Consider the following 24,592-nt stretch of genomic DNA (forward strand, 5'->3'; position numbering starts at 1 on the left):
ATTATTTCTATGTTTTCTTGTGAGGTATAGAAGATATACAACATGACTGATTTATTTGCTTCTACATGGTTGCATGATGAATTGTATTCTCGCCTTTACATTCCTACATGTTTCTTGATTTTTCTCTTTATGCTTGTGTAAGTGAAACACACATGTATCTGTCTAATTCCACACAACTAAGCTTGGTTGACCAATTCCTTGTACTCATTATTGATTTATGTTAGCATTTTTGATGAATTATATTTTGAAATGTATTATTCTTCATGGATTGTATATATTGTTTGGTCAAGTTAGGGTCTTTGCTTGTGTCATTTGTTTGCACCTTTTAACTATTTGGAATGTGGATAAGATTTGGGCTATATGACTACTATACTTAGAGGGGCACAATGCTGTAAAAAACCATTCCACCACATGACATCATCACATTATTCTTAGTTATATTAGATGAGATCTTCATATCATTCATGGTTACATTGGAGGAGGTACTATATCATAGCTTTGCATTTAGAGATCATTTGACACATGAAGATGTACTAGTTTAAAGTAGATCACAAAGTTCAATCATTGAAAATATGACCCATATAGCCTAAATCTCGACATGGTATATATGTATTGTGTGTGTGTGTGCGCAGACGCTCACACTAGATGTGCCTTTCATTTTCTTTCATTATTTGGTAAGATGGTTTGACAATATGGTTAAATGTCATCACACCACACATTGTTCACCCTTAGAATGCTATGGTTGAATGTGGGAGACATAAGGTGCATAAATCAATAAGAAGCCTTCATCTCTAGGAAAACTCCAGTGTTGATGGACATTTGACATGGGAGGTAATGACTCATGCTTGTGTGAAGTGTTTTGTCTCTTTAAAGGAGTGCAGGTGATGCATACTATCAAATGGTATGATATTTCTATTAAGTACATTTTTAGCCTACCTTGATAGAGCTACCTTAAACTTGTTAGGATGAGAACTAGAACCACAGACTAGGATATGCGACCACATGTTGGTGCATTTGTGTATAAGATTGCATCAACTAGCAATAATACCATATCAAAATATGTGTTTTAGCAGCACAAATCAACATCCTTGTCATCATCTTATGTTCAAGGCAGATATTATTTTTAGATGTTTATTAACCTTCTATGGTGTTCTTCCTATATCGATTTTTTAGATTGTTGTACATAAAGAAGATCTGTTTTTATTTTGATGTACTATTAGGTTTTTTTTTTTTTTTAATAATGTTACACATAGAGAAGATCTTTATTATTTAAATGTCTAACATGTTACACATAAAGGAGATATTATTTAGATGTATTGTTAGACTTTTAGATTGCCATACATTAGGTGTCTTTTCTAGATATGCTTATTTGACCATTTTTTACCTAGGTCTAGTATCATGTGCCCTCCTTTATGTTATTGTGCCATTTATAGAATGGTTAGGGAAGTTTAAAGTCAGTCATTTAGTGGGTTAGTTTGTTAGGCTTTGTTAGATCATTCTCAGTGAGAAAGTAGGAAATATTTATCAAGATTGGTGAGATTGTCCTCTTTTGCTACACTAGAGGCACTCATTGTGGCTATTAAATCTTATGTTAGTCTTGTAGCAAAGTCAAAGTATGTATATTGAGTCCTGTTGTGCTAGCATTTGTTCATGCTTATGAATGTAGTCATTGACCATTATAATGATTTAACCTTTTCCTTGAGTACGTAATCGTGTCCAATGTTGGTATGTTATACCTTTGATATGAGGCAGACATCACTGACATGTGACTATTGTAAGGCTTGACCTATCATGGAAGAAACTAAGGTCATTGACTTAAGATTAGATGTTTAATCTAAATTGGGGCTTCATTATTATATTCCCATATTGTGATCCTACCTAGAAGTCTTAATTGTTAGGATCATTAAGTTAATGGTTAAGGAGAATGCTTCTAAGATCCTAGTTGTAATAGAATTAATTGCCATTAAAAAAAATTTTCTAGGATGTTAAAAACCACACCTTTGGGTTTGAATGTTCCCCCATTTTTACCAAGTTATATAAGCTTCCTCGAAGACTAGGTGGATCTTCTACTTGATGACTCTTTCTTTGAATCTTGATTCAATATAAGTGTGAGCTTTTTTTTCTTAAGGGGATGATAGTGGCAAGGGTTTATCTCTAATGAATGGAAGAACAAAGATTATATAACCTTAAATGCCAAAAGAGTTTGTATAGTTAGATAACTAGGCTTAAGTGACTAAGACCCATCTTTAATCTAGTCTTATATAACCTTAAATGCTAAGAGAGCTTTGGTCACTTAATCTAGTCCTATTGGGTCCAATTTAATTAATTATCCAATGAGCTTCAATTAATTAAACAACCTAAGTAGAAAATACAAGCACTTAATTATAAGCTTTTGCACAACTTTGTACTTATACTTTTGTACCCTTATTCATAGTTATAATTAAATATAAATTTCCCTTAAACATATGCCACCATAGAATATGAGCTCTAACGGGAACCACTAGAAACCATAGGAAAATAATGGCTTCTTCATAATCCAATTTTAAAGTTGACTTAACACTTCACTAAAGAGATGTAACTACATTCCATTATCCTATGACATTAAATCAAAATATAAATAAATTAATCACCAATTAATTAATTTTTCAAATCTATGACTTGCTATCCATTGAACGCAAGTTCCCCATGAATTGATGTTCATAATCCAACAAGGTAGTAGTTATTAACCTTTCAAGATTACCTTTCCAATCCTTGAGTCTCAGATCTACCTATACAATTATCAATTGACATATTCCTATCCACAAAAGACATATGTCAAATCCCTTTAAGGGATTATTATAACCATAAATTTCATAATCATAAATGAGAAAACAAAGGCTATGCTTAATAAAAAAACACACCCAAAAGAGGGGGAGGGGGAGGGGGAGGGGGAGGGGAAGGGGGGGGGGGGGGGGGGGGTGAGTTGGGTTTTTAAAAACTTTTCAATCACAACAAATTGAAACACAATATAAGCAAAATAAAGAGATAGAATTAGAGAATTCAAACTCAAGTTTATAGTGGTTCGACACTTCCTTGCCTACGTTCACTCTCCTCAATCTCCTAACCGAGTGAGGGTTCCATTAACTTGAAGCTTCAACCAAACTTCCAATCTTCTTACACTTGGATTCCGACTCCAATGAGCTCTTACAAATTCTCTTCATGATTCAAACCTCTTAAAGGCTTTAATACTCAGATTTTTACAAGAAATAATCTCTCAACCTAGCTTAAAGATAGCTCAAATACAAGACAAAGCTAGGATGACACACGTCAATACACTAAAGGATATGCAAGTGGTGATTTAATGCATTATGAAGGAAATGAGAGCTTTTTTTTATCAAGAACAGGTAGGTAGACTATTAAATGCAAGTGTTCTCTTATCAATAAATGAAGTGGAGTTCTCAATTTATAGGTTTCTAAGCTCGGGAGTCAAAAGTAGCAAAAGGCAACCTCGTCCGGTCGAGTTAGGGGTCGATTGGTTCACTAGCCGTTGAAGCATTTAATGCTTGACAGGTTACCATTGCCTCGACCGGACCTCAACCGAGAAGAGAAGCACCTCGATTGGGAAGAGAAGGCCACTGGGAGTGAGAGAAAGTTTTTGGCATCCCTCGACCGATTCCTGACCGGACAAGCACAACCAGTTGAGCCGATTGGCCATAACCTCGACCAGTTGAGCCTTTTTTGCCCTGAAAACCTATTTTTTTAATTCATTTCTTTTCTAATACTTAGGCAAGGGCTTTAAGTGAATTATTAAGCCAATTATAAAACATTTTGCCTAAGGTACATTAGTTAAAAACTCGGGTTTTAATGAAATCGAAGTTTTAAAGAATAAACCGAGTTTTCTAAGATGCATGAAACGTGTGAAAATCCTAAGTGCACTCATACATTCATCTTACATTAGTTTCATATGATCACAAGTCTTCCAAGCGTCTCGATCTTGTATCCATTTGGTCATTTGATGAATTTTCGAGTTTATGCCTGAGATTCTTAACCATTAAACCAATTAGTCACTTAATCATGGTTTGTTATCATCAAAACCCGATTAGGAGAACCCTTGGGCTAACAATCTCCCCTTTTTTTATGATGAAAAATCTTGGTTATTTAGGAGAGAAAAAAATTTCCCCCTCAAACCAATCATGGATCAATCAAACAATTTTTAATATGAAACAATGTAAAGCACGAAAATTTGAATAGGAAACAATGGATCATGAAAATATTCATATATATATGGTAACCTCACATGTACACGAAAACATATGCTAAACAAGATGGATATGACAATGATGACCATGATATGCATGAGGGTCTCCTAGATCCTATATATTTCTCCCCATTTGGCAACATAAAAAAGAAACTGAGGGGGAACTCTAGCTAATCTCAAGGTTGAGGGGGTGGAGGAGGAAACACAGAGCAGAGGTAAGCCATCATCTCTTCATGCTGACTCGCCTGGCGACTCTCAATGCGATCAATACTCTGCTGGAGATGCTCAAATATAGCTTGTTGCTGATCCATACGCTCCTCTATGCGCTCAAACCTCTGCTGGAAGTGCTCAAATCGAGAAGTGAAGTCAGTCTGATACTGATCTATGTGCTCCTCCATAGAGTAAAAACGAGCGTTATGGACTAAAGCAAGCTCCTCCATACGAGTCCCAAAGGAGTTGATTTGAGTTGAGACATCCATCCAAGATACATGATCAGAAGCGTGAGGTGCCTGAGATGGTAGCTTTGTGTGAGGAAGCTCGGTAAATGATGGTTGAGATGATGATCCTGTTGTGTAAGACGGCTCGGTCATCATAGGCTCTGAGAAAGTGGCCTCAACATGAATACCCTCTGATTAAGGTGGAGGCGGAATGTCAGGCTCGGGTCATCTCTGCTCAAAATCGCTCTAAGAGTCTAACCCATTCTCCATCTCTCTGATCTCGGCCTCTCCTCTGCTCCGGGATGCATCTATCCCTATCCTTGGGCCTATCGCTTAGTTCTCCTAATCCAGGAGCCATCGAGTGCCTTCTCAAACTTCATTCGGCCCAAGGACTGCTCATCATAAGTGTCGTAGCTAGTAAGGGCCTCGAAGTCTGTCTCTTTGCTCAAGTCGACCCCGACATCCTTGAATACTCGGGTAAGGAAACGGCCGTAAGGGAGTACTCGTGTCGTGCTCTCAATGCAAGATATCATATGCATCATCATCAGATATCTTATGTGAATCCGTCTCCTAATCAGAATCGAGTCCACAATTAATGCCTCAAGGTAGGAGACCTCATCTTGATGTCCTCCTCGTGGCAATAGGATAGAGAAGATCATGTGACGAGGGACTTGGCTGGGCACGATCAGGCTGTGTGTCGATGGTTTGCCCATCCCTTGGGCATCTATGAGTCCGCACAACCTCTGAATATCCTCTCTAGGCTCGAATCCTGTCACAATGGGTCACACCTTAGGCTCATAAACTCGGAGTCCAACTGAAGGAATGTCGAGAATGCGACAGATACTCTCTAGGCTCAATTTGATCTCAACTCCTCTAACTATGGACAATACCGGTCTTCCAAGCCCATAGGTCACCCGTGAATAAAAAGCTAGTACCAGAGTAGGGAATATCGGCTCAAAAATCGTCACAACTGGCAGCCCATCCGACTGAAGAGTCTTTTAAACCCGAAGTGCTGAAGTTAGGAGAAATTGATACTTCTCCCTAGAACAACTTTCCTCTGGAAGAATTTTTGTTTGTATCACTGATAATCTTCAATAGAACTAAAGAGGGTTGTGTCATACCTCGCCTTTTGGCGAGCCTCCGTCTGCTCAGGCTGAGAAGGCTCAGCAAGGCGCTTGCCCTAAGCCCTAGAGGTCCCCGTCTCTCGCCTCGGAGCCATCCAATGAACAGAATAGGGAGAAAGAAAAGTCCAAAGGGAGAATGAAACCAAACAAGAGAGAGCAAACACCAACCCAAAGCCCTAGGCGCACGGAGATGAAGTTGAACCAATCCAGATGCGCGCAGTACAAAGAGAAAACACTCCCAAAACTGAAAACCCTAGGTTTCAGATTGAAACCCTAACTCAAATGCGTCCCAAAATCAACTCTAAAGCCTGCAAATGGTCCAAGATCTTGCCAAAACTGACTTATGGAAGTAGGGATGTGAAGAGTCTTCAAGGTATGGAGGAAAACAGGTGAAAAATGAAGCACGAGGGGGCCTTTTAAATTCCCAGCCTCGATGAACCGGTCGATCTCTTGGTTAACGGTCAATGGTCAACGGTCCAATTTTTTGGCATTTTCTTGTTTCATGATCCCTCTCTGCCCTTTTCAGTTGAAATCCCCAATTTTTTATGTTCAATGCCAAGGGAATTTTGATTTTTGGTCAAAATTTGACATTTTTCCTAAGATTATTTCTATATGATGCATATGATATGAAATTCACGTAATCATAAGGTATATTTAATCAAGAATTCATCAAGCAATCATTTGATCATAAAGAAATCACCCCTAGTGGTCTTCTAATATCAACAAATTGCTATTCACTTATAGGTTTTGTAAAAATATCTACAAATTGATCTTTTGTGCTTACAAATTCAAGTGTAATGTTACCCTTTTGTGCATGGTCTTTAAGAAAATGGTGTCTTATCTCTATATGCTTAGTCTTAGAGTGTTGTACCAGATTTTTTGAAATGTTTATGGCACTAGTGTTATCACATTTTATAGGAACATACTCAAAAATCAAATTGAAATCACTAAATGTTTGTTTCATCTAAAGGATTTGTGCACAACATAAACCGGCTGCTATGTATTCGGCTTCCGCAGTAGACAAAGCTACAGAATTTTGCTTCTTATTATGCCATGAAACAAGTGAGTGTCCTAGGAAATGACAAGTGCCACTAGTGCTTTTCCTCTCAACTTTACAATCGGCAAAGTCGGCATCCAAGTGTCCAATTAATTTAAAGTTATCACCCTTAGGATACCATAGGCCTATGTCCATTGTCCCTTTTAAATATCTAAGAATTCGTTTTACGACACTTAAATGAGATTCTTTAGGATAAGATTGAAATCTAGCACACAAGCATACACTATATATGATGTCGGGTCTACTAGCGGTCAAATATAGCAAAGAACCTATCATGCCTCTGTACATAGTTGAGTTGACGGACTTACCTTTCTCATCCATGTCAAGCTTGATGGATGAACTCATTGGAGTCTTCATTGTTTTGGCTTCCTCCATATTGAACCTTTTGAGGAGATCTCTTATATACTTTGCTTGATTGAAGAAGGTTTCTTCCTTTAGTTGCTTGATTTGAAGTCTAAGGAAGAAGTTAAGTTCTCACATCATGCTCATTTCGAACTCACTATGCATGCATTTAGAAAATTCTTCACAAAGAGAGACATTAGTAGCTCCAAAAATGATATCATCAACGTATATTTGTACTTAGAGCATGTCATTTTATTTAGTTTTTATGAAAAAGAATTGTGTCAATTTTTCCCATTTTAAAACCATTTTTCAAAAGAAATTTACTCAATCTTTCATACCATGCTCTAGGTGCTTGTTTCAAACCATAAAGTGCCTTTTAAAGTTTAAAAACATGATTAGGAAAGTTAAAACTTTGAAAACCAGGTGGTTGTTCAACATATACCTCTTCATTTATAAAGCCATTTAAGAAAGCACTTTTCACATCCATTTGATATAAAACAAAGTCTTTAAAACATGCAAAGGCAAGTAGCATCCTAATGGCTTCCAATCTAGCTACGGGAGCAAAGGTTTCTTCATAATCTATCCCTTCTTCTTGATTAAAACCTTGGACTACCAATCTTGCTTTATTCCTTATAATTATGTCATTTTCATCCATTTTATTTCTAAAGACCCATCTAGTTCCAATAACACTTTGATTTTGAGGTCTTGGCACTAATTCCCATACTTCACTTCTTTCAAATTGGTTTAACTCTTCTTGCATAGCAATCATCCAATTTTCATCAACTAGTGCATCTTTTATATTTTTAGGTTCAATTTGAGAGATAAAAACAAGATTATTGCAAATATTTCTAAGAGATGATCTAGTTCTTACCCCACTAGATGGATTACCTATAATTTGATCTTGTGGGTGGTTGATGACAAACTTCCAATCTTTAGGGAGGTATTGGCTTGATTCACCTTGCACTTGTTGAGGAGGAGGTAGTGCTAAAGGTGATTCTTCTTTCTTGGGATCCTTTACAACTTCTTCTTGTTGCCTTCTATCTTCAATTTGTAATTTTCCCATGGAGGTCTCCAAGCCTAAATCATCATCAAAACTCTCTCTTTCTTGGAGATAATTGTTAGATTCATAAAAAATAACATGGATGGACTCCTCAACAACCATGGTTCTTTTGTTAAAAACTCTAAAGGCTTTACTTGAAGTTGAGTAACCAAGAAAAATTCCAATATCCGATTTTGCATCAAATTTTCCAAGATTGTCTTTGGTGTTTAATATAAAGCATTTGCACCCAAAGACTTTGAAATAGCTAATGTTGGGTTTCTTGTTTTTCCAAAGCTCATAGGGAGTTTTCTTAAGAATAGGCCTCAATAAAATTCTATTTAAAACATAACAAGAAGTGTTAATCGCTTCGGCCCAAAAGTATTTTAGTAAATTGTTTTCATTTAGCATGGTTCTAGCTATTTCTTGAAGGGTTCTATTTTTCCTTTCAAATACCCCATTTTGTTGAGGAGTTCTAGGAGCTGAAAAATTGTGGTTAATACCATGCTCATTGCAATAGTCTTCAAAATCAATATTTTCAAATTATCTCTCATGATCACTTCTTATACAAGTAATTGTAAAACCTTTTTCATTTTGAACCTTGTTGCTCCAAAAGCATAAGATTTTCCTCCAAGGCTTGGTGTCCTAGAGGGACCAAATAAGTCCATATAAAACAATTCAAGAGGCCTAGTTGTTGAAATGAAATTTTTGTTTTTAAAAGAGTTTTTGATTTGCTTTCCCATTTGACAAACTTCACAAACTTTGTCTTTTTGAAAATTTATTTTGGGAAGGCATCTAACAAGTTCATCTTTGTTGAGTTGGGAAATGAGGTCCATGTTAGCATGTCCTAACCTCCTATGCCACAACCAACTTTGATCATGCATGCTTGAAAAACATCTATCATGACCATCATATTTTGAAATATTTATTGCATAAACATTATCAAATCTATGGCCCATGAAGATGGTTTTATCATTTTGAATATCTTTGATGATGCAATAAGATGCTTCAAAAATCACTTTAAAACCTTTGTCACAAAGTTGACTTATGCTCAAAAGATTATGTTTTAAACCATCCACTAATAAAACACTTTCAATAAGAGAGGATCTGTCCTTACCAATGTTGCCTTGACCAATGATCCTTCCTTTTGAATTGTCTCCAAATGTAATGTATCCTCCCTTTCTTTTTATAAGGAAAGCAAACTTGGATTCATCCCCGATCATGTGTCTCGAGCATCCACTATCCAATAACCACTTATACTTCTTTGATCCCTACAAAATAAAATTTAAGTTGATTTAGGTACCCATATCTTTTTGGGTCCTTGAGGGTTAGTGACCTTGGATTTCTCAACCCAAATCTTTTTAGCTTTAGCATTTGAATTCCTTTTAGAACCATTTCTTAAGGGACATGTACTACTAATGTGCCCTGCTTTTCCACAAAAGTTGCAAGTGGTAGAAGGACTTGCACTTGCGGATTCTTTTACAAAGTAGTTTTTAAAATACTTTTAATTTTTTAAAGATTTTAATCCTAGCCCTTGTTTGTCAAAGACACATTTTTGGCTAGCTAAGATCATTTCAAAATATTTTTGTCCACAAAAGAAAATTGAAAGAGAGGAGGTCAACCATTCATTTTTCTTTTTCAAAATCTTGTTTTCACTTCTCAAAATCTCATTTTCTTTTTTAAGATGAGTTTTAGATATTTCAACAATTGAAAATTTTTCTTTGACTTCTTTAAGTTCCTTTTCAAGTTCTTAAATTTTCTTTTTAAGAGAATTATTTTTCAAACTAAGTTTTTCAAAATCCTCATATAATTCTTCAAAAACATCATGCATATCTTCATCACTAAAATTAGAGTTTACCTCATCAAGATCATCTATTGCCATGAAGCACATGTTTGCCACTTCCTTCTCCTTTTCTTCTTCGGAGGATTCTTCACTTTCACTCCAAGTGGCCATCATTACCTTCTTCATTCTTCTCTTGGCTTTACTTTTGTAGAGAGGACAATCATATTTAATGTGTCCCGGTTTTTTGCACTTGAAGCATATCAAATCTCTTTTCTCTTCCCATTTTTCCTTATCCCCATGGGATGAAGATTCCTTTTTAGAAGGATTTCTTCTAGAGATGAACTTCCTTTCTCTAAACCTTTCACCTCTCATGTATTTGTTCAGCTTTCTTGTGATGAGGGTTAAATCATCATCTTCATCACTTGGTTTTTCTTCTTCAACATCTTCTTCTTCCTTGGATGTAGTTTTGAGGGTTATGCTCTTCTTCTTTTTTTCTTCACCCTCTTGTAGTTTCTTTGTCAAATTGATCTCATATGTCATTAATGACCCTATGAGCTCTTCCATAGGTAGCTTAGTCAAATCTTTTGCTTCTTGAATTGCGGTGACCTTGGTATGCCACTTTGATGGGAGAGACCTCAATATCTTCATCACCTTCTCGGATTCCTTGTAGGTTTTTCCCAAAGCTTCAAGACCATTGACAATGTCGGTGAACCTAGTAATCATCTCAACAATAGTCTCATTTTCTTTCATTGAAAACAATTCATAGTTATGAACAAGTAAATTAATTTTTGACTCTTTCACTTGATTAGTTCCTTCATAAGTTATTTCAAGCAACCTCCAAATTTCTTTAGCCGATTTGCATTGACATATTTTATTATGTTCATTTCTATCCATAGCACATTGCAAAGTAAAAACGACTTTAGCATTTAATTGAAAGTTTCTTCTATCAAGCTCATTCCATTCTTGCTTGGGTTTTGAAACCAAAACTCCATCAACTAGTTTAGTGGGAAAAGTTGGGCCATCTTCAATGACATCCCATACATCTAAATCAGTAGATTGCAAATACCAAGTCATTCTAGTTTTCCAATAGGGATAACCGGTTCCCGTAAAGAATGAAGCTCTATGTTTTGAAAAAATTTCAGCTTTGGATGAGCTTGATGGAATAGCCATTTCCTCTTAAACGATTAAGTCTTTAAAAAACAAGAGGTCTAGCTCTGATACCAATTGAGAAAACAAAGGCCATGCTTAGTCAAGAAAAACACCCAAAAGAGGGGAGGGGGTGAATTGAGTTTTTAAAAACTTTTCAATCACAACAAATTCAAATACAATATAAGCAAAATAAAAAGACAGAGTTAGAGAATTCAAACTCAGGTTTATAGTGGTTCGGTACTTCATTACCTATTTCCATTCTCTTCAATCTCCTAATCGAGTGAGGGTTCCACTAACTTGAAACTTCAACCAAACTTCCAATCTTCTTACACTTGGATTCCGGCTTCAATGGGCTCTTACACAATCTCTTCAAGATTCAAACCTCTTGAATGCTTTAACACTCAGATTTTTACAAGAAATAATCCCTCAACCTAACTTAAGGATAGCTCAAATACAAGACAAAGCTAGGATGACACACAACAGTGCACTAAAGGATATGCAAGTGGTGATTTAATACACTATGAAGGAAATGAGAGCTTTTTGATCAAGAGCAGGTAGGTAAACTATTAAATGCAAGTGTTCTTTTGTCAGTAAATGAAGTGGAGCCCTCAATTTATAGGTTTCTAAGCTCGGGAGTTAAAAATAGCAAAAGGTAACCTCATCTGGTCAAGATAGGGGTCGACCGGTTCACTAGCCGTTGGAACATTTAATGCTTGATAGGTTACCGTTGCCTTGACCAGTCCTCGACCGGACCTCGACCGGTCCTCGACCGGACCTCGACCGGTCCTCGACCGGGAAGAGAATCACCTCAACCGAGAAGAGAAGGCCACTGGGAGAGAGAGAAAGTTTTTGGCATCCCTCGACCGGTCTTTGACAGGACGAGCACAACCGGTCGGCCGGTTTCTCAACCGGTTAAGCCTTTTGGCCTCGAAAACCTATCTTTTTAATTCCTTTCTTTTCTAATACTTAGGCAAGGTCTTTAGGTGAATTATTAAGCCAATTATAAAACATTTTGCCTAAGGTACATTAGTTAAAAAACTCAGGTTTTAATGAAATCGAGGTTTTAAAGAATAAACCGAGTTTTCTAAGATGCATGAAACGTGTGAAAATCCTAAGTGCACGCATGCATTCATCTTACATTAGTTTCCTATGATCACAAGTCTTCCAAGTGTCTCGATCTTGTATCCATTTGGTCATTTGATGAATTTTCGAGTTTATGCCTGAGATTCTTAACCATTAAACCAATTAGTCACTTAATCATGGTTTGTTATCATCAAAACCCGATTAGGAGAACCCTTTGGCTAACAATAAATTTGTAGGACTATCCAAGGGGACATAATGTCTCAAACCTATGTGATATTATTACGTCTCTATTGAGAACATTTGTTGTTATTTGCCTAAACCACCAATGACCCAATTCATAGGGAATCATGCATGATCACTCTAGGATTTTAATCGTGGGTCAAAGTCACTAATGATGCCAACACTAATATAATAACTTAAAGCAAACATGATAACTTGATAGCCATTCAACCATGACTCTTCATGGGTCCTATTTGGTGTATAACCATACACATTAGTACACTCCATTGGTATATCTAGAAAAATCCATTCTAACCCTTGGATCATAAGGGTGCATGCATCTACAATCCTAGGAATACTATATATCTAAGGCAACAAAATCATTTAAAACATAAATTTTTATCTATATGGTTTAAACTTTACATTTGATTTGAATGTTCACAAACCAAATCCTATTGGTGAAGTGGATCTTGAAGGCGTCACAATCTTCTACTAGATGGATCCTTATCAGACTTTGGCATTAGAGAAAAGTGGACTTCTCTATCAAGAATGGAAGCTAGGGCTCTCTTTCTTTCTAGAAGATAATAGCTTAAAGTTTCTAACCTTAAACTCCTAGGGGGTTTATATTGGCTTCCTTATAGGTTTAAGTGAGTTAAGCTTATCTTGGGCTTGAGTCACTTAATCTAACCCAATAAGTCTCAATTAATTAATTAACCTTATTGGGTTTCAATTAATTAATGAGCTTAATCCAGAAAGGTCATTCATAAATTCTTATGCAACCTTACATGCTTACCAAAATGCCTTTATGCACAAATATGAATAGAAAATCCATAAGTCCTTGAAAATAATGTGTCACCAAGAAATATGAGATCAAGAAAGGACCATTAGGACCCATAAAAGAATACTAGCTCCCTTAGAATACAGGTTTGAAGTTGATTCAACATTCCACTATAGAGAGTCAACTATACTCTTATATCCTATGATATAAGATTGAGAAAAAAAAAACTTGAGTCTATGACCTACTAACCATTGCATGCGAGCTTCCCATGAACTGTTATATATAATCTAATGAGGTAGATATTATCATCCTCTCAAGATTACCTCTACAATTCTTAAGTCTCATATCCTTTTTTTATGTGATTAATTAACACATTCTAGCTTACTAAGAGCATGTATCAAATTCCACGAAAATGAATTACTACGAATAGAGATTTCATGATCACAAGTCTTTAAGATCACCTAAGGGAACACATTATCTCAAACTCATGAGATATCATGGTGCCTATTTTAAGAATACATATTGTTACTTATCTTAATTAATAGTGATTCAATCTATAAGGAATATATAATCATCTTAGGGCTTCACCTATAGGTCAAAATCATTGAAGAATTCAACATTAGCTCAATTTTCTCTCAAGATTGAGAGCTTATGTAGCATAGTAGCTTAGTAAATTATGACTACCCAAAAATCAATGTCATGATTCACTATAGCTAATGTCATGATATACATAAGAAAGAATAGATTAGTTTACAAGAATAAAAAGTGATATCACACCCACAAAAAAAAAGGATAAAAAAACATGTACAACATATATACAACCTGAATCAAAGGTTAAAGATAGATAAACTAATATTAAGAGGGACTAATTTACATAAACATGCAAATGGATCAAAATAGGGAAACAAGCATGCACTTACAAAATAAATTCAATTAAAATGGTTTAAAGGGGATCATGCTATAAGGGTTAACTTATTTAACAATTACAAGATATGTCACAACCAAGAGTCATGGAGGGCTAAAAACACACCAAAAGGTAAAAATTTCATTAAACAAATGAGATAAGGTTATAAATGAGATAAAAAGAAGTTTTCCAACCAAACAAATTAAACAAATTAGCACAATGAACATGCAAGAAATTGAATTATTTGATAAGGTTATAAATGAGATAAAAAGAAGTTCAAAAATTTTACAACATATTCAAGGTGTCTAGAACACATTTCAAAAGCCCCAAATATCTAAAACATGCATTATATGATATAGATTTCAATAAACATTTCATAGTTTAAAAATTAGATTGCACATAAGCACTTAAAAGATTGATTTATTTCACAAGATTAACAAACGATTTTTCAATAAGGACAAAACTCACAAGTTTATTTAAGAAGTCTAAATTACAACTCAAGCCTAAAAAATAATTAAAGGTGAAAGAATTGCGATTGATTTTCAAAAAAAAAAATATGTTACTTAAACATAGGGTAACAAACAAGCACTTAGGAGAACTAGATTATTCAACAAACTTGGAAACAAGTTTTCCAACCAAACAAAAATTATATGACACATTTAAGACGTTAAAACACATTCTAAGTCTAAAAAATAATTTAGAAAAAGTCAAAAAGTCCATATTTGCAAAAACACTTAGGGACTAAAAAATAGGGCTCTTACTCCTTCACAACCTTCAAATGAACATAGAATTAGGTTTACATGAGGCATAAAAGGCCTAATTACACTCAAATTCAGGAAAAAAAAAAAAAAAAAAACATTGAAACACACATAAAAGCAACCATGGGAAAACATGCTTTCATGTAAATCCAAGTCATGTTTGTCAAAGTCAGTGGCAACCATTTAGTCATAAAATGACCATAATCTTAAGCCCCTAATGATCATAAAAAGGTACTCACAAGGGTTGAAAAATGGTTCTTCAAAATTAGTTTAGAAAGCTTTTCAAAAATCACAAAAGAAGAAGAGCAATTATCCATATTTTCAAGCATAATGGTAAGATTAAAGTCCATGGTAAGGGACTTGACATTTGGCCATGAGATTGACCATAAAAAAGGGTTGGAAATTCAATCAAAAAGAGTTTGAAAATAAGATTTTACAATTAGTTTTGAGAAAAAGCTAAAAAAAAAAAAAGAATAATGGGCTTCAAAGAGATTTTTTTACGCAAAACATCAAATATCTAGCCCTCAATTTTCATTTCAAAATTAGTCAAAACACCTCCAAAAGAAAGGGAAAATTGTGATCCCAAGGATAACTCAAATGAAGAAAAAACCAAAAATCATAAATCAAAATAAGGCCAATATCATGTTTCAATTTCATGGGCCTTCAAAAAATAAAAAGAAAACTAAAAAAATAAGCAAAACACAACCAAGGGAGCCTTGAAAAACAATTGAAAAATGATTTAGACAAATGAACAAGCATCTACCAAATATCCAAAATGATAAGAATGAAATATAATAACTTAAAACCCAAAGATAAGAAGAAAATAGCCAAAATCCACCGTATAACTTTTCAATATTCATAACCCATATAATTATCATCTTAAGAATCAATAAATAGATGAAAATAATTGAAAATAATCTCAAGAAAATAAAATCAAGATGAACTTACCAAAAAACCTCCTCTTAAGCGAAACGCTTGGCTTCTAGTAAGCACCAAACTTATTTTCCAAGTCAAACCTTCTTCAAATCTCCTTTTTTTTTTTCTTCTTCCCACTTAAAATTTGGGCTGAGTTTCCCCTCAAAAAACCAAAGAGAGAGTTGTTGAAAATAAGTCACAAAACCCATATTTATAGGCCAAGGAAGGGTGAAAATTTTGACACATATCATTTCCACCTAGGCCCAAATTCTTCTTCCAAAATCTCTTAAATTGAAACACCAAGTTTAAGCCCACAAAAATTCCCTTAAAACTAGTCCAAAAAAACCCTCAAATAAGCAAGTTGGGCAAGAAAAAGGGCATAAAAAAGGGGCAAAAAAAAAAAAAAAAAAAAAGGCTAAAGGGCTTGTTTCATGAAAATGAAACCTATTAAAGCTCCAAATGTGTTGAAACTTTGGGGACTCATAGAGTGCCACTAAATTCACACTATGGATCCAAAACTCTTTCCAAAAGGTCTCCAAAAAGTGGCTAAAAATTAGTGTCAAAGCTAAGTGATAGACAGACTACTAAGGAGTACAAGAATAATCAAGCAAAAGGAGGATCCTAAACATGTACTAAATAAGGACACAACGTAAGGGGTACTAAGTATGATAAAAAAAAAAGTGTTATGAGAACAAAATTGAAGGTTTACAGATACATTGTCTCAAAATTCATAAAATATCATGATGTCTCCATTGAGAATACCTATTGCTATCGACTTTCATCTATAGTGACCTACTCCATAGGGAATATATAATCATTTTATGATCTCACCTGTAGATCAAAGTCATTGTGAACTTTAGCATAAGCTCAATATTTTCTCAAGGTCGAAAAACAATACAACATAATAGTTTGGTGAAGTCATGACTTCCTAATAGTTTTACATCATAATTCATTATGGGTTCTATCCAATGCGTAATTGCGCATACTAGTGCACTTACCATGGGAACCTCATCTTAATAGCCAAGACCAATCATCTCTTCAATTAGGAGGTAATGCATTACAACCTCAAATAGATTGCCTAAGTCCACAAATCGATTGTTAATAAATCATCTATTTGCAAGGAACCCATGACTTAGATCTTCCATGTTACTCCTAATGTACCTAAGTTACATACAATGTAATATTTTCCACAAATTAGAATGCTCATAAGATATAATGCATGGAATAAAAATAGATAAAAGTGAAACTGGAATATTATTAAATAAATAATAAATTTCGAATTTGTTACATAATATCATACTTTTAAGGGTTCTATCATAACAAAGTGTACAACCATTATCCTTGATATCAATGTTACTAAGTGACAAGTTTCATTATTGGCATTGATCATGCCTACTACTAACATATCAAGTCTTGTCTAAAAGAAATTCACATACCTTAGGGTGCTGATGGACCAAAATCAAATCAATTTGATAACGGAGGTTATGGGTTTGCCAAGACCCTCTCTCCCTTAATACTTTAAAGTATTTAAGAGCTTTTTAATTTTAGTGACCTTTTGTTTTATAATAAATTACCCATCATGAAAATTTTTCGAAATAATACTTATTCTCCTAATTAGAAATTTTGGTGTAATGAGGAAAATACCATTTTGAGAATTTTGAAAAATCTTAAGAGTATCTTATCTGGAAAAATATGATTCTTAAACATTCATGATATTTGAGAGGGTGTTTCAAAGTAATTTTTTCAAGAATATTTTTATAAAAGAAAGTTTAGCCTCTAAGCTTTCAAAATCTCATTTTTCCAAAATTAATTTTTGTTAGTCTTATACCTTTCCTATTTAATAAATAAATTTCAATTTTGGAATCCAATTTTTTATAAAAATTTACTTTCTATCAAGAATTACAAAAATTTCCAAAAAAAAATCCCTAATAATAAAATTCATCATAGAAACCAAAATCATAATATAAATATTAATGAAATCATTTATTGTTACTGTCCCTCCCTATAAGTCATAAATTTACAAATATATATTTATGAATCCACAAATGCATGTTGTTGAATATGAGTACAAAAGAAACTTTGTATAATTACATTAAATGAATTAAATTATTCATATCAATGAAATTTGATATACAATTTAACTTGAGTATGAAACTAATATTAAAATTAAACTACTAATTTAAATTATATTTAATTATTGAAAATATATTAATTAAATAATTTAAATTGAACTACCTTTAATCTTTATAATATTAGTAATTGAAATTGAAAATGAACTATACATACACATGAAATTGAATACACAATTCACTATAATTTAACTTCATTATGAAACTAATATTAAAATTAAACAACTAAATTAATTTATTATTATTAAAAATATACTAATTAAATAATGTAATCGATCTACACTTCAATTTGATAATATAATATTAGTAATTGAAATTGAAATTTAACTATGCATAAACATGAAGCTCAATATACAACTTACTATAATTTAACTTCAACATTAAACTAACATTAAAACTAAACTACTAATTTGAATCATTTAAATTATTAAAAATATAATATAAAAAAAACAATTTAAAATTACACTTTAACTTTATAATATTAATGATTGCAATTGAAATTCTACTACTCATACTCATGAAATGTCTATTTCACTATAATTCAAATTTAATATAAAATTAATATTAAAATTATTAAAATTAAACCACTAATTTAATTTATTTAAAATGATTCAAAATCTATTGATTAAGTGATTCAAATTGAACTACATTTAAAATTGATAATATAATATTAGTAATTGAAATTAAAATTGAACTATGCATATAAAGGAAGTTCAATATACAAATATAATTAACTATAATTTAAATTTAATATTAAACTATTATTAAAATTAAACTACTAATTTCAATCATTTAAATTATTCAATTTCTACTATAGAACCACATAGTTGATGCCATTGGGGAAATTTCAAATAAAAATGAAATAGATTTAGAAAAATGTGGAGCTTGAAGATGCTATCCAAAATTAAAAGGGAGAATAAAACATGTGACAAGCATTGGAAGGAAATAGTAAGGTGGTATTTGCAGATGGACTTCAATTAAAGAGACTATCAACACATCAAATCTGATCAAAACTTAACCTGCCTCTATAGTTGTTTTCATCTTTTCATTGTTGATCATTGCAACCTTCTTTATCCAACTTAGGAGTAGGACTAACAAATGTTACTAATAGAATGTTCAGTTATTTATTCCCATCTAGTTCCTTCAATTCAATGAACCATCCTTCTTATAATATCTAGTTCTTATGAGTCTTTGAGGTGGGTTTTATCCTTTGGAATTTTCATCCACTTTGGATTAATATAAAGGGTTTGATCAATGTAAAAAGGATGGTCTAATATCATTGGGAAATAAATCACAAGCCCTTATACCTAGAAAAATATCAGTGGGGGCTAAAGGTGTCATCCCATTAAGCACTGACTCTTCATAGCCTCAGTGTAGTTGGTCAATGAAGGCCAGGTAAGTATAAGAAGAGCTCATGTGAAACCCAAAATTTTAGTGGAAGATTAACAAAAGAATTCATTGCCCCACTACCCAAATGTAATCATTGACATTATTCTAAATACATTGGCATCATCACTCTCAAATAACCTCTGACAAGTTTCAAGTTCATAATTTTCGAATCGAACCATTGGAGGCACTTGATTTCATTGATAGTGATTCTTACCAAGTTAGATGTAACACACTGCTGCCATACCCACATGGCCCAACCCAATGATAAAGAGATGTAGGGAAGAGAGTTCGTGACTCATCTAAGTAGAGTTAAAGGAGTACTTGCAGGCAACTTTACTCATTCTTCTTCCTCTCCCACTTCCCCAAAAGCTAAACCATAATTCAACCAAATGAAGGGCAATTCGATAATTTCAAATCATAACATAAAATGAAAGTTGCCATCACCCCTACCACCACTAAATCAAGAAGGTCTTGCCTTGAAAGCAAGCAACCCCAATACCCTCTTCCATACACTTCCTCCAAACCCAACTCTATAAGCCATCTTCTTCTTCTCCCCCCCCCCCATTTGAGGCAACCCTTCCCTTTTCCTCATCATGACCATGAAAACACTAATCATAATAGTGACACTGGCCTCCACCCTCCTCCTCCTCCTATCTCTCCTCTACCTCTCCACCCAATCCACCGCATTCCCACCCACAATCAAAACTTTCAATTCCCCCAAGTACCCCGTTACCTTCGCCTACCTCATCTCCGCATCAGCCGGCGACGCCCGCAAGCTCAAGCGCACGCTGCGGGCCCTCTACCACCCTGCCAACTACTACCTCCTACATCTCGACGCCGGCGCGCCCCAGGCGGAGCGGGAGGAGGTCTCGCGCTACGTGGCGGAAGATCCTGTGTATGGCGAGGTGGGTAATGTGTGGGTGGTCCAGAAAAGCAACTTGGTGACTTACAGAGGGCCCACAATGCTGGCCACCACCCTCCACGCCATGGCAATGCTGCTGAGGAGCTGCAAGTGGGACTGGTTCATCAATCTCAGCGCTTCTGATTATCCTCTTGTCACTCAAGATGGTATTGTGAGTGACTCTGGTTCTTGTGGGGTGGTTTTTTTGGTGGGTTTGTGACCTGTTTGGCTCATTTTTCCATTGGTTTCTTGCCAGATCTGATCCATGTTTTCTCTGATTTGCCGAGGGATCTCAATTTTGTGCAGCACAGTAGCCGCTTGGGTTGGAAATTGTAAGCCATGATTTCAAAAATCTCATCAAAATTTTTTTTTTAATTATTATTATTATTATTATTTATAAAAAAAAAAAAGGAATTTAATTAATGGGATAAATTCTAATTTTTTATTTTTGGTCAGGAATAAGAGAGGGAGGCCAATAATAATAGATCCAGGGCTGTACAGTCAGAACAAATCAGACATCTGGTGGGTTATCAAGCAGAGGAGTCTCCCCACTGCCTTTAAGCTCTATACAGGTTTTGCCCCCAATCTTTTATTTATTATCAAAAAGTCCATGCCTCTTGAGAATTATTTGCATCCACGCCCCTCCACACCTAACATTCATGTGTCCCTTAAATTGGGGGCATTCCTGGTAGGCTAATACTTTCATAACTTATTAAGCATTTGCAACTGGGCCCCCCCATTTTTAGGTATTCTCTGAAGATTACAAACTTTTTTTATCTTTCAGCAACCCAAATTGTCCTTTTTAGTCAATAATAATTCCAAAATCATTGATTGAAGTGAAGAAAAATCTAAATATTAGGGTGTAGTAGAGCCACAATGAGAGGTCCTGTGAAGTTTCATTCTTTTTGTTTTCAGTGGGGTGTCCACTTGGGCCTTGTTTGGCTCATACCCACTTCTTTACTTCAAGGAAAAGTTTGCACTAAATACCCAAAATCTAAATTATTAAGATTTCAAAAACCCCTTCTACATTTTCTTTCACAAGTTGTTTGATCCAATTTTCTCATCTGTGTTTAAAAACCGTGAAAAATTCAAAATAATGTTTTTTTAAAAAATAATTATGAAAATAGACCCTCATAGAATATTTACCAAATTAATTCTTTGTAATCACGTAATCATTTAAATGGCATCACATATTGTTTTAAAATTTTCCTAGTAACCTTAAAACCAGGGTTATTGCAATCAATAACTATGGTTTTAATTATTATTTTTTAAAAAAAACCATAATTAGATTTTTCTAATTGTGCTGACAATGGCTTTAAGGAAAATTTTAAAATTTAATTATGATTTTACAAAAAATTCATAAACAATAATTACTTTTAAAATCATAATTACTAAGTGGTTTTAAAGAAAATTTTAAAACCACGGTCAGCAATCATGATTTTAAAAATGATTTATAAAAAATTTCACGTAGATGATTACAAAGAAGTCACGTAGATGATTACAAAGAAGTCATGTGGATAATTACGTGATTACAAAGTTAAATATTTTGAAAATGAAAGTATTTTCTTTTTTTTTTTTAAACTATTTTGGGTTTAAACTCGAAGTAAACCTTTTTTTAAATAAATAAATAAATAAAAGAGAGGAAAGAAAAATGTGTGGTTGGTATTGGTATTTAATGGTAGGTTGAGTGGATCTTTATGGGTAATGGTGTGGGCTAACAGGTATTCCATGAGTCTTGTCAAATTTTGGCTTGGCAACCTCCTTACGCCAATGATTTTAATTGACAAACTTGTGCTCATTAGACCACTTTGGTAGCGAGGCATGCGTAGACTATTTTATTTATGTCAATGAAGGTGGAGGGTCTCTTTCAAGTTTCAACACATTCCTTCTCCTCCCCTCAAATACTTTAATATTTTCACTGCTTAGTTCTTACTGTGAATGATGCTGTAAATATTTTTTTTTTTAATGCTTAATAAAAATAAAATATTTCAAAAAACGAATAACTTAATACTTAATATTATTAAATATTATTTAATTTTAAATTCTATTTAAAATTAACTAAGATTATGTTTGCTTCTTGAAAATTTGAAGGCTATGTTTGATTCTCTAAAAATTTGAGGGAAAATACAAGGAAAAGAAAATATAAAGAAAAAGTGAAGAAAAATAAAAAAATAGATTAAAAGTCGATAAATTTATTTTTTTTGTTACTTCAAACTCATTTTATGTATTTTAACTCATCAATATAAAGATTAAATAATTTAAAAATATATAAGTTTTTAATTAATTTTAATTATATTGATTTTCTTTTATATTTTTTACAGGACAATCAAACATGAAAAATTTATTATTTTTTACATTTTTTTTCTTTCCTTAGTATTTTTCGGGAATCAAACATAACCTAAGGAAAAATATAAAGAAAAGAAAATGGAGAGGAAAAATATAAAGAAAGAAAAAATAAAGGAAAATAAAAAAATAGGTTTAAATGTGATAAATTATTTTTGTATATTTCTTCAAACTTATTTCACTTATTTTTCTTCATTATATAAAGACGTTATGTTTGGTTTCCGAAAAGTACAAAGGAAAGAAAAAAAATATGAAGGAAAATTATTTTTTCATGTTTGTTTATCTTATAAAATAAAGAAAATTAAATATAATTAAAATTAGTTACAAACTTATACATTTTCAAATTATTTAATCTTTATATTGATGAGTTAAAATAAATAAAATAAGTTTGAAGTAGCAAATAAAAATAATTTATCATCTTTAACTCTATTTTTTATTTTTTTTCACTTTTTCTTTCCTTTTACTTTTCCTCTCAATTTTCATTTCTTTACATTTTCCTTTAAATTTTTCGAAAACCAAACATAGCCTAAATAATTTAAAAATACATAAATTTTTAAATAATTTTAATTATATTTTATTTTCTTTCGTATTTTTTATAGTGAAACCAAATATTAAAAAAAAATTATTTTTCTTAACAGTTTTTTTCTTTCCTTACTACTTTCCAAAAATCAAACATAACCTAAAAATACAAGCACCACCTTAGTTTATATCATAAATATTGTCTCTGTCTTTGTGAGTTTTTTCTATCCATTTCTAAAATTAATTCTCTATTTTTAATAATACAAAACTATTTTTAAAAAATCAACGATTTTGATTCTTACTAAGTTGTTTCCATGACCAGGTTCTGCTTGGACAATACTATCAAGATCGTTTGCAGAATACTGCATACTGGGTTGGGACAACCTGCCCAGAACCCTCCTTCTCTACTACACCAACTTCGTATCGTCGCCGGAGGGATACTTCCAGACGGTCATATGCAACTCGGACGACTACAAGAACACCACCCTCAACAATGATCTCCACTACATTGCTTGGGACACCCCTCCAAAGCAGCATCCCAGGTCCCTTGGCCTCAAAGATTTCAAAAGAATGTACTCGAGCAACCGCCCTTTTGCCAGAAAGTTCAAGCAGGATGATCGCGTTCTTGACAAGATCGACAGGCAGCTTCTGAAGAGACACCCCGGACAGTTCAGCTATGGTGGGTGGTGCTCTGGGGATGGAAGAATGCATGGCTCTTGTTCGGGTTTGCAGAGCCAAAGCTATGGCGTTCTAAGGCCTGGACCTGGTTCAAGAAGGTTGAAAACTTTGATAACAAAAACTCTCCCTGAAAGGAAATACAAGAGACAATGTAGATGATTCTTTCAAGTTTGAAGTAGATCAATACAAAATACAACTACTGTTATCTTAACAGGAACAGCTATGGTTGAGAAGCTGTCATCATTTATATATATTGGGTAGTCTTCAATCTAGGAGTGCAAAATATTGATGGGCCTTTGTTTGGGCTTCTTCGACTTCTTGGGCCGGGTCGAGTTGGAGACTTGAACCCATGCCTAACTTTGTCCTAAAAATTGCAAGAAAGAGCAAATGTTTTGAGTTTTGTTATGATGCAAACAATCCATTTTGGCCTTTTGGATGTAATGGTAACACATAGAAAGAAAGTGAAGATGGCTATTTAACATTTTTTGTTCAATCATATTTGAGATTTTGATGAATGTTTATCATATGGATGCATTTAGGTTATGTTTGATTCCCAAAAATTACTAAAGAAAGAAAAAAAAAATAAAAAATGTTAAAAAAAATATTTTTTTAATGATTGGTTGTACAATGGAAAGTACGAAAGAAAATCAAATATAATTAAAATTAGTTAGGATTTTATGTATTCTAAAATTATTTAATCTTTATTTAATGGAAGAAAATAAATTAAATAAATTTGAAAAAGTATATTAAAATAATTTATTGATTTTAAATTTTTTTTTTTATTGTCCTTTACTTTTTTTTTCTCCTCTTT

General features: G+C 33.5%; 1 protein-coding gene across 1 annotated transcript; it reads left to right on the forward strand.

The window, feature by feature from the left end:
• Positions 1-19,280: 19,280 nt before the first annotated feature.
• On the forward strand, positions 19,281-24,181 carry LOC100248392 (beta-glucuronosyltransferase GlcAT14A). The gene is made up of 4 exons (XM_002270649.4): positions 19,281-20,408; positions 20,498-20,573; positions 20,698-20,813; positions 23,426-24,181. Exons 1-4 carry the CDS (start codon positions 19,934-19,936, stop codon positions 23,938-23,940), a joined length of 1,182 nt encoding a protein of 393 aa, XP_002270685.2. The 5' UTR covers positions 19,281-19,933; the 3' UTR covers positions 23,941-24,181.
• The last annotated feature ends 411 nt before the right edge of the window (positions 24,182-24,592 follow it).

Source organism: Vitis vinifera, chromosome 8, assembly GCF_030704535.1.
Source record: "Vitis vinifera cultivar Pinot Noir 40024 chromosome 8, ASM3070453v1".
NCBI classification, from domain to species: domain Eukaryota; kingdom Viridiplantae; phylum Streptophyta; class Magnoliopsida; order Vitales; family Vitaceae; genus Vitis; species Vitis vinifera.

Excerpts from the sequence above, each read along its gene's own strand:
- LOC100248392 (XM_002270649.4), top strand. The coding sequence starts at position 19,934 with ATGACCATGAAAACACTAATCATAATAGTGACACTGGCCTCCACCCTC. Across the intron at positions 20,409-20,497 it reads TCCTCTTGTCACTCAAGATG|ATCTGATCCATGTTTTCTCT; the intron begins GTATTGTGAGTG and ends GTTTCTTGCCAG. Across the intron at positions 20,574-20,697 it reads AGCCGCTTGGGTTGGAAATT|GAATAAGAGAGGGAGGCCAA; the intron begins GTAAGCCATGAT and ends ATTTTTGGTCAG.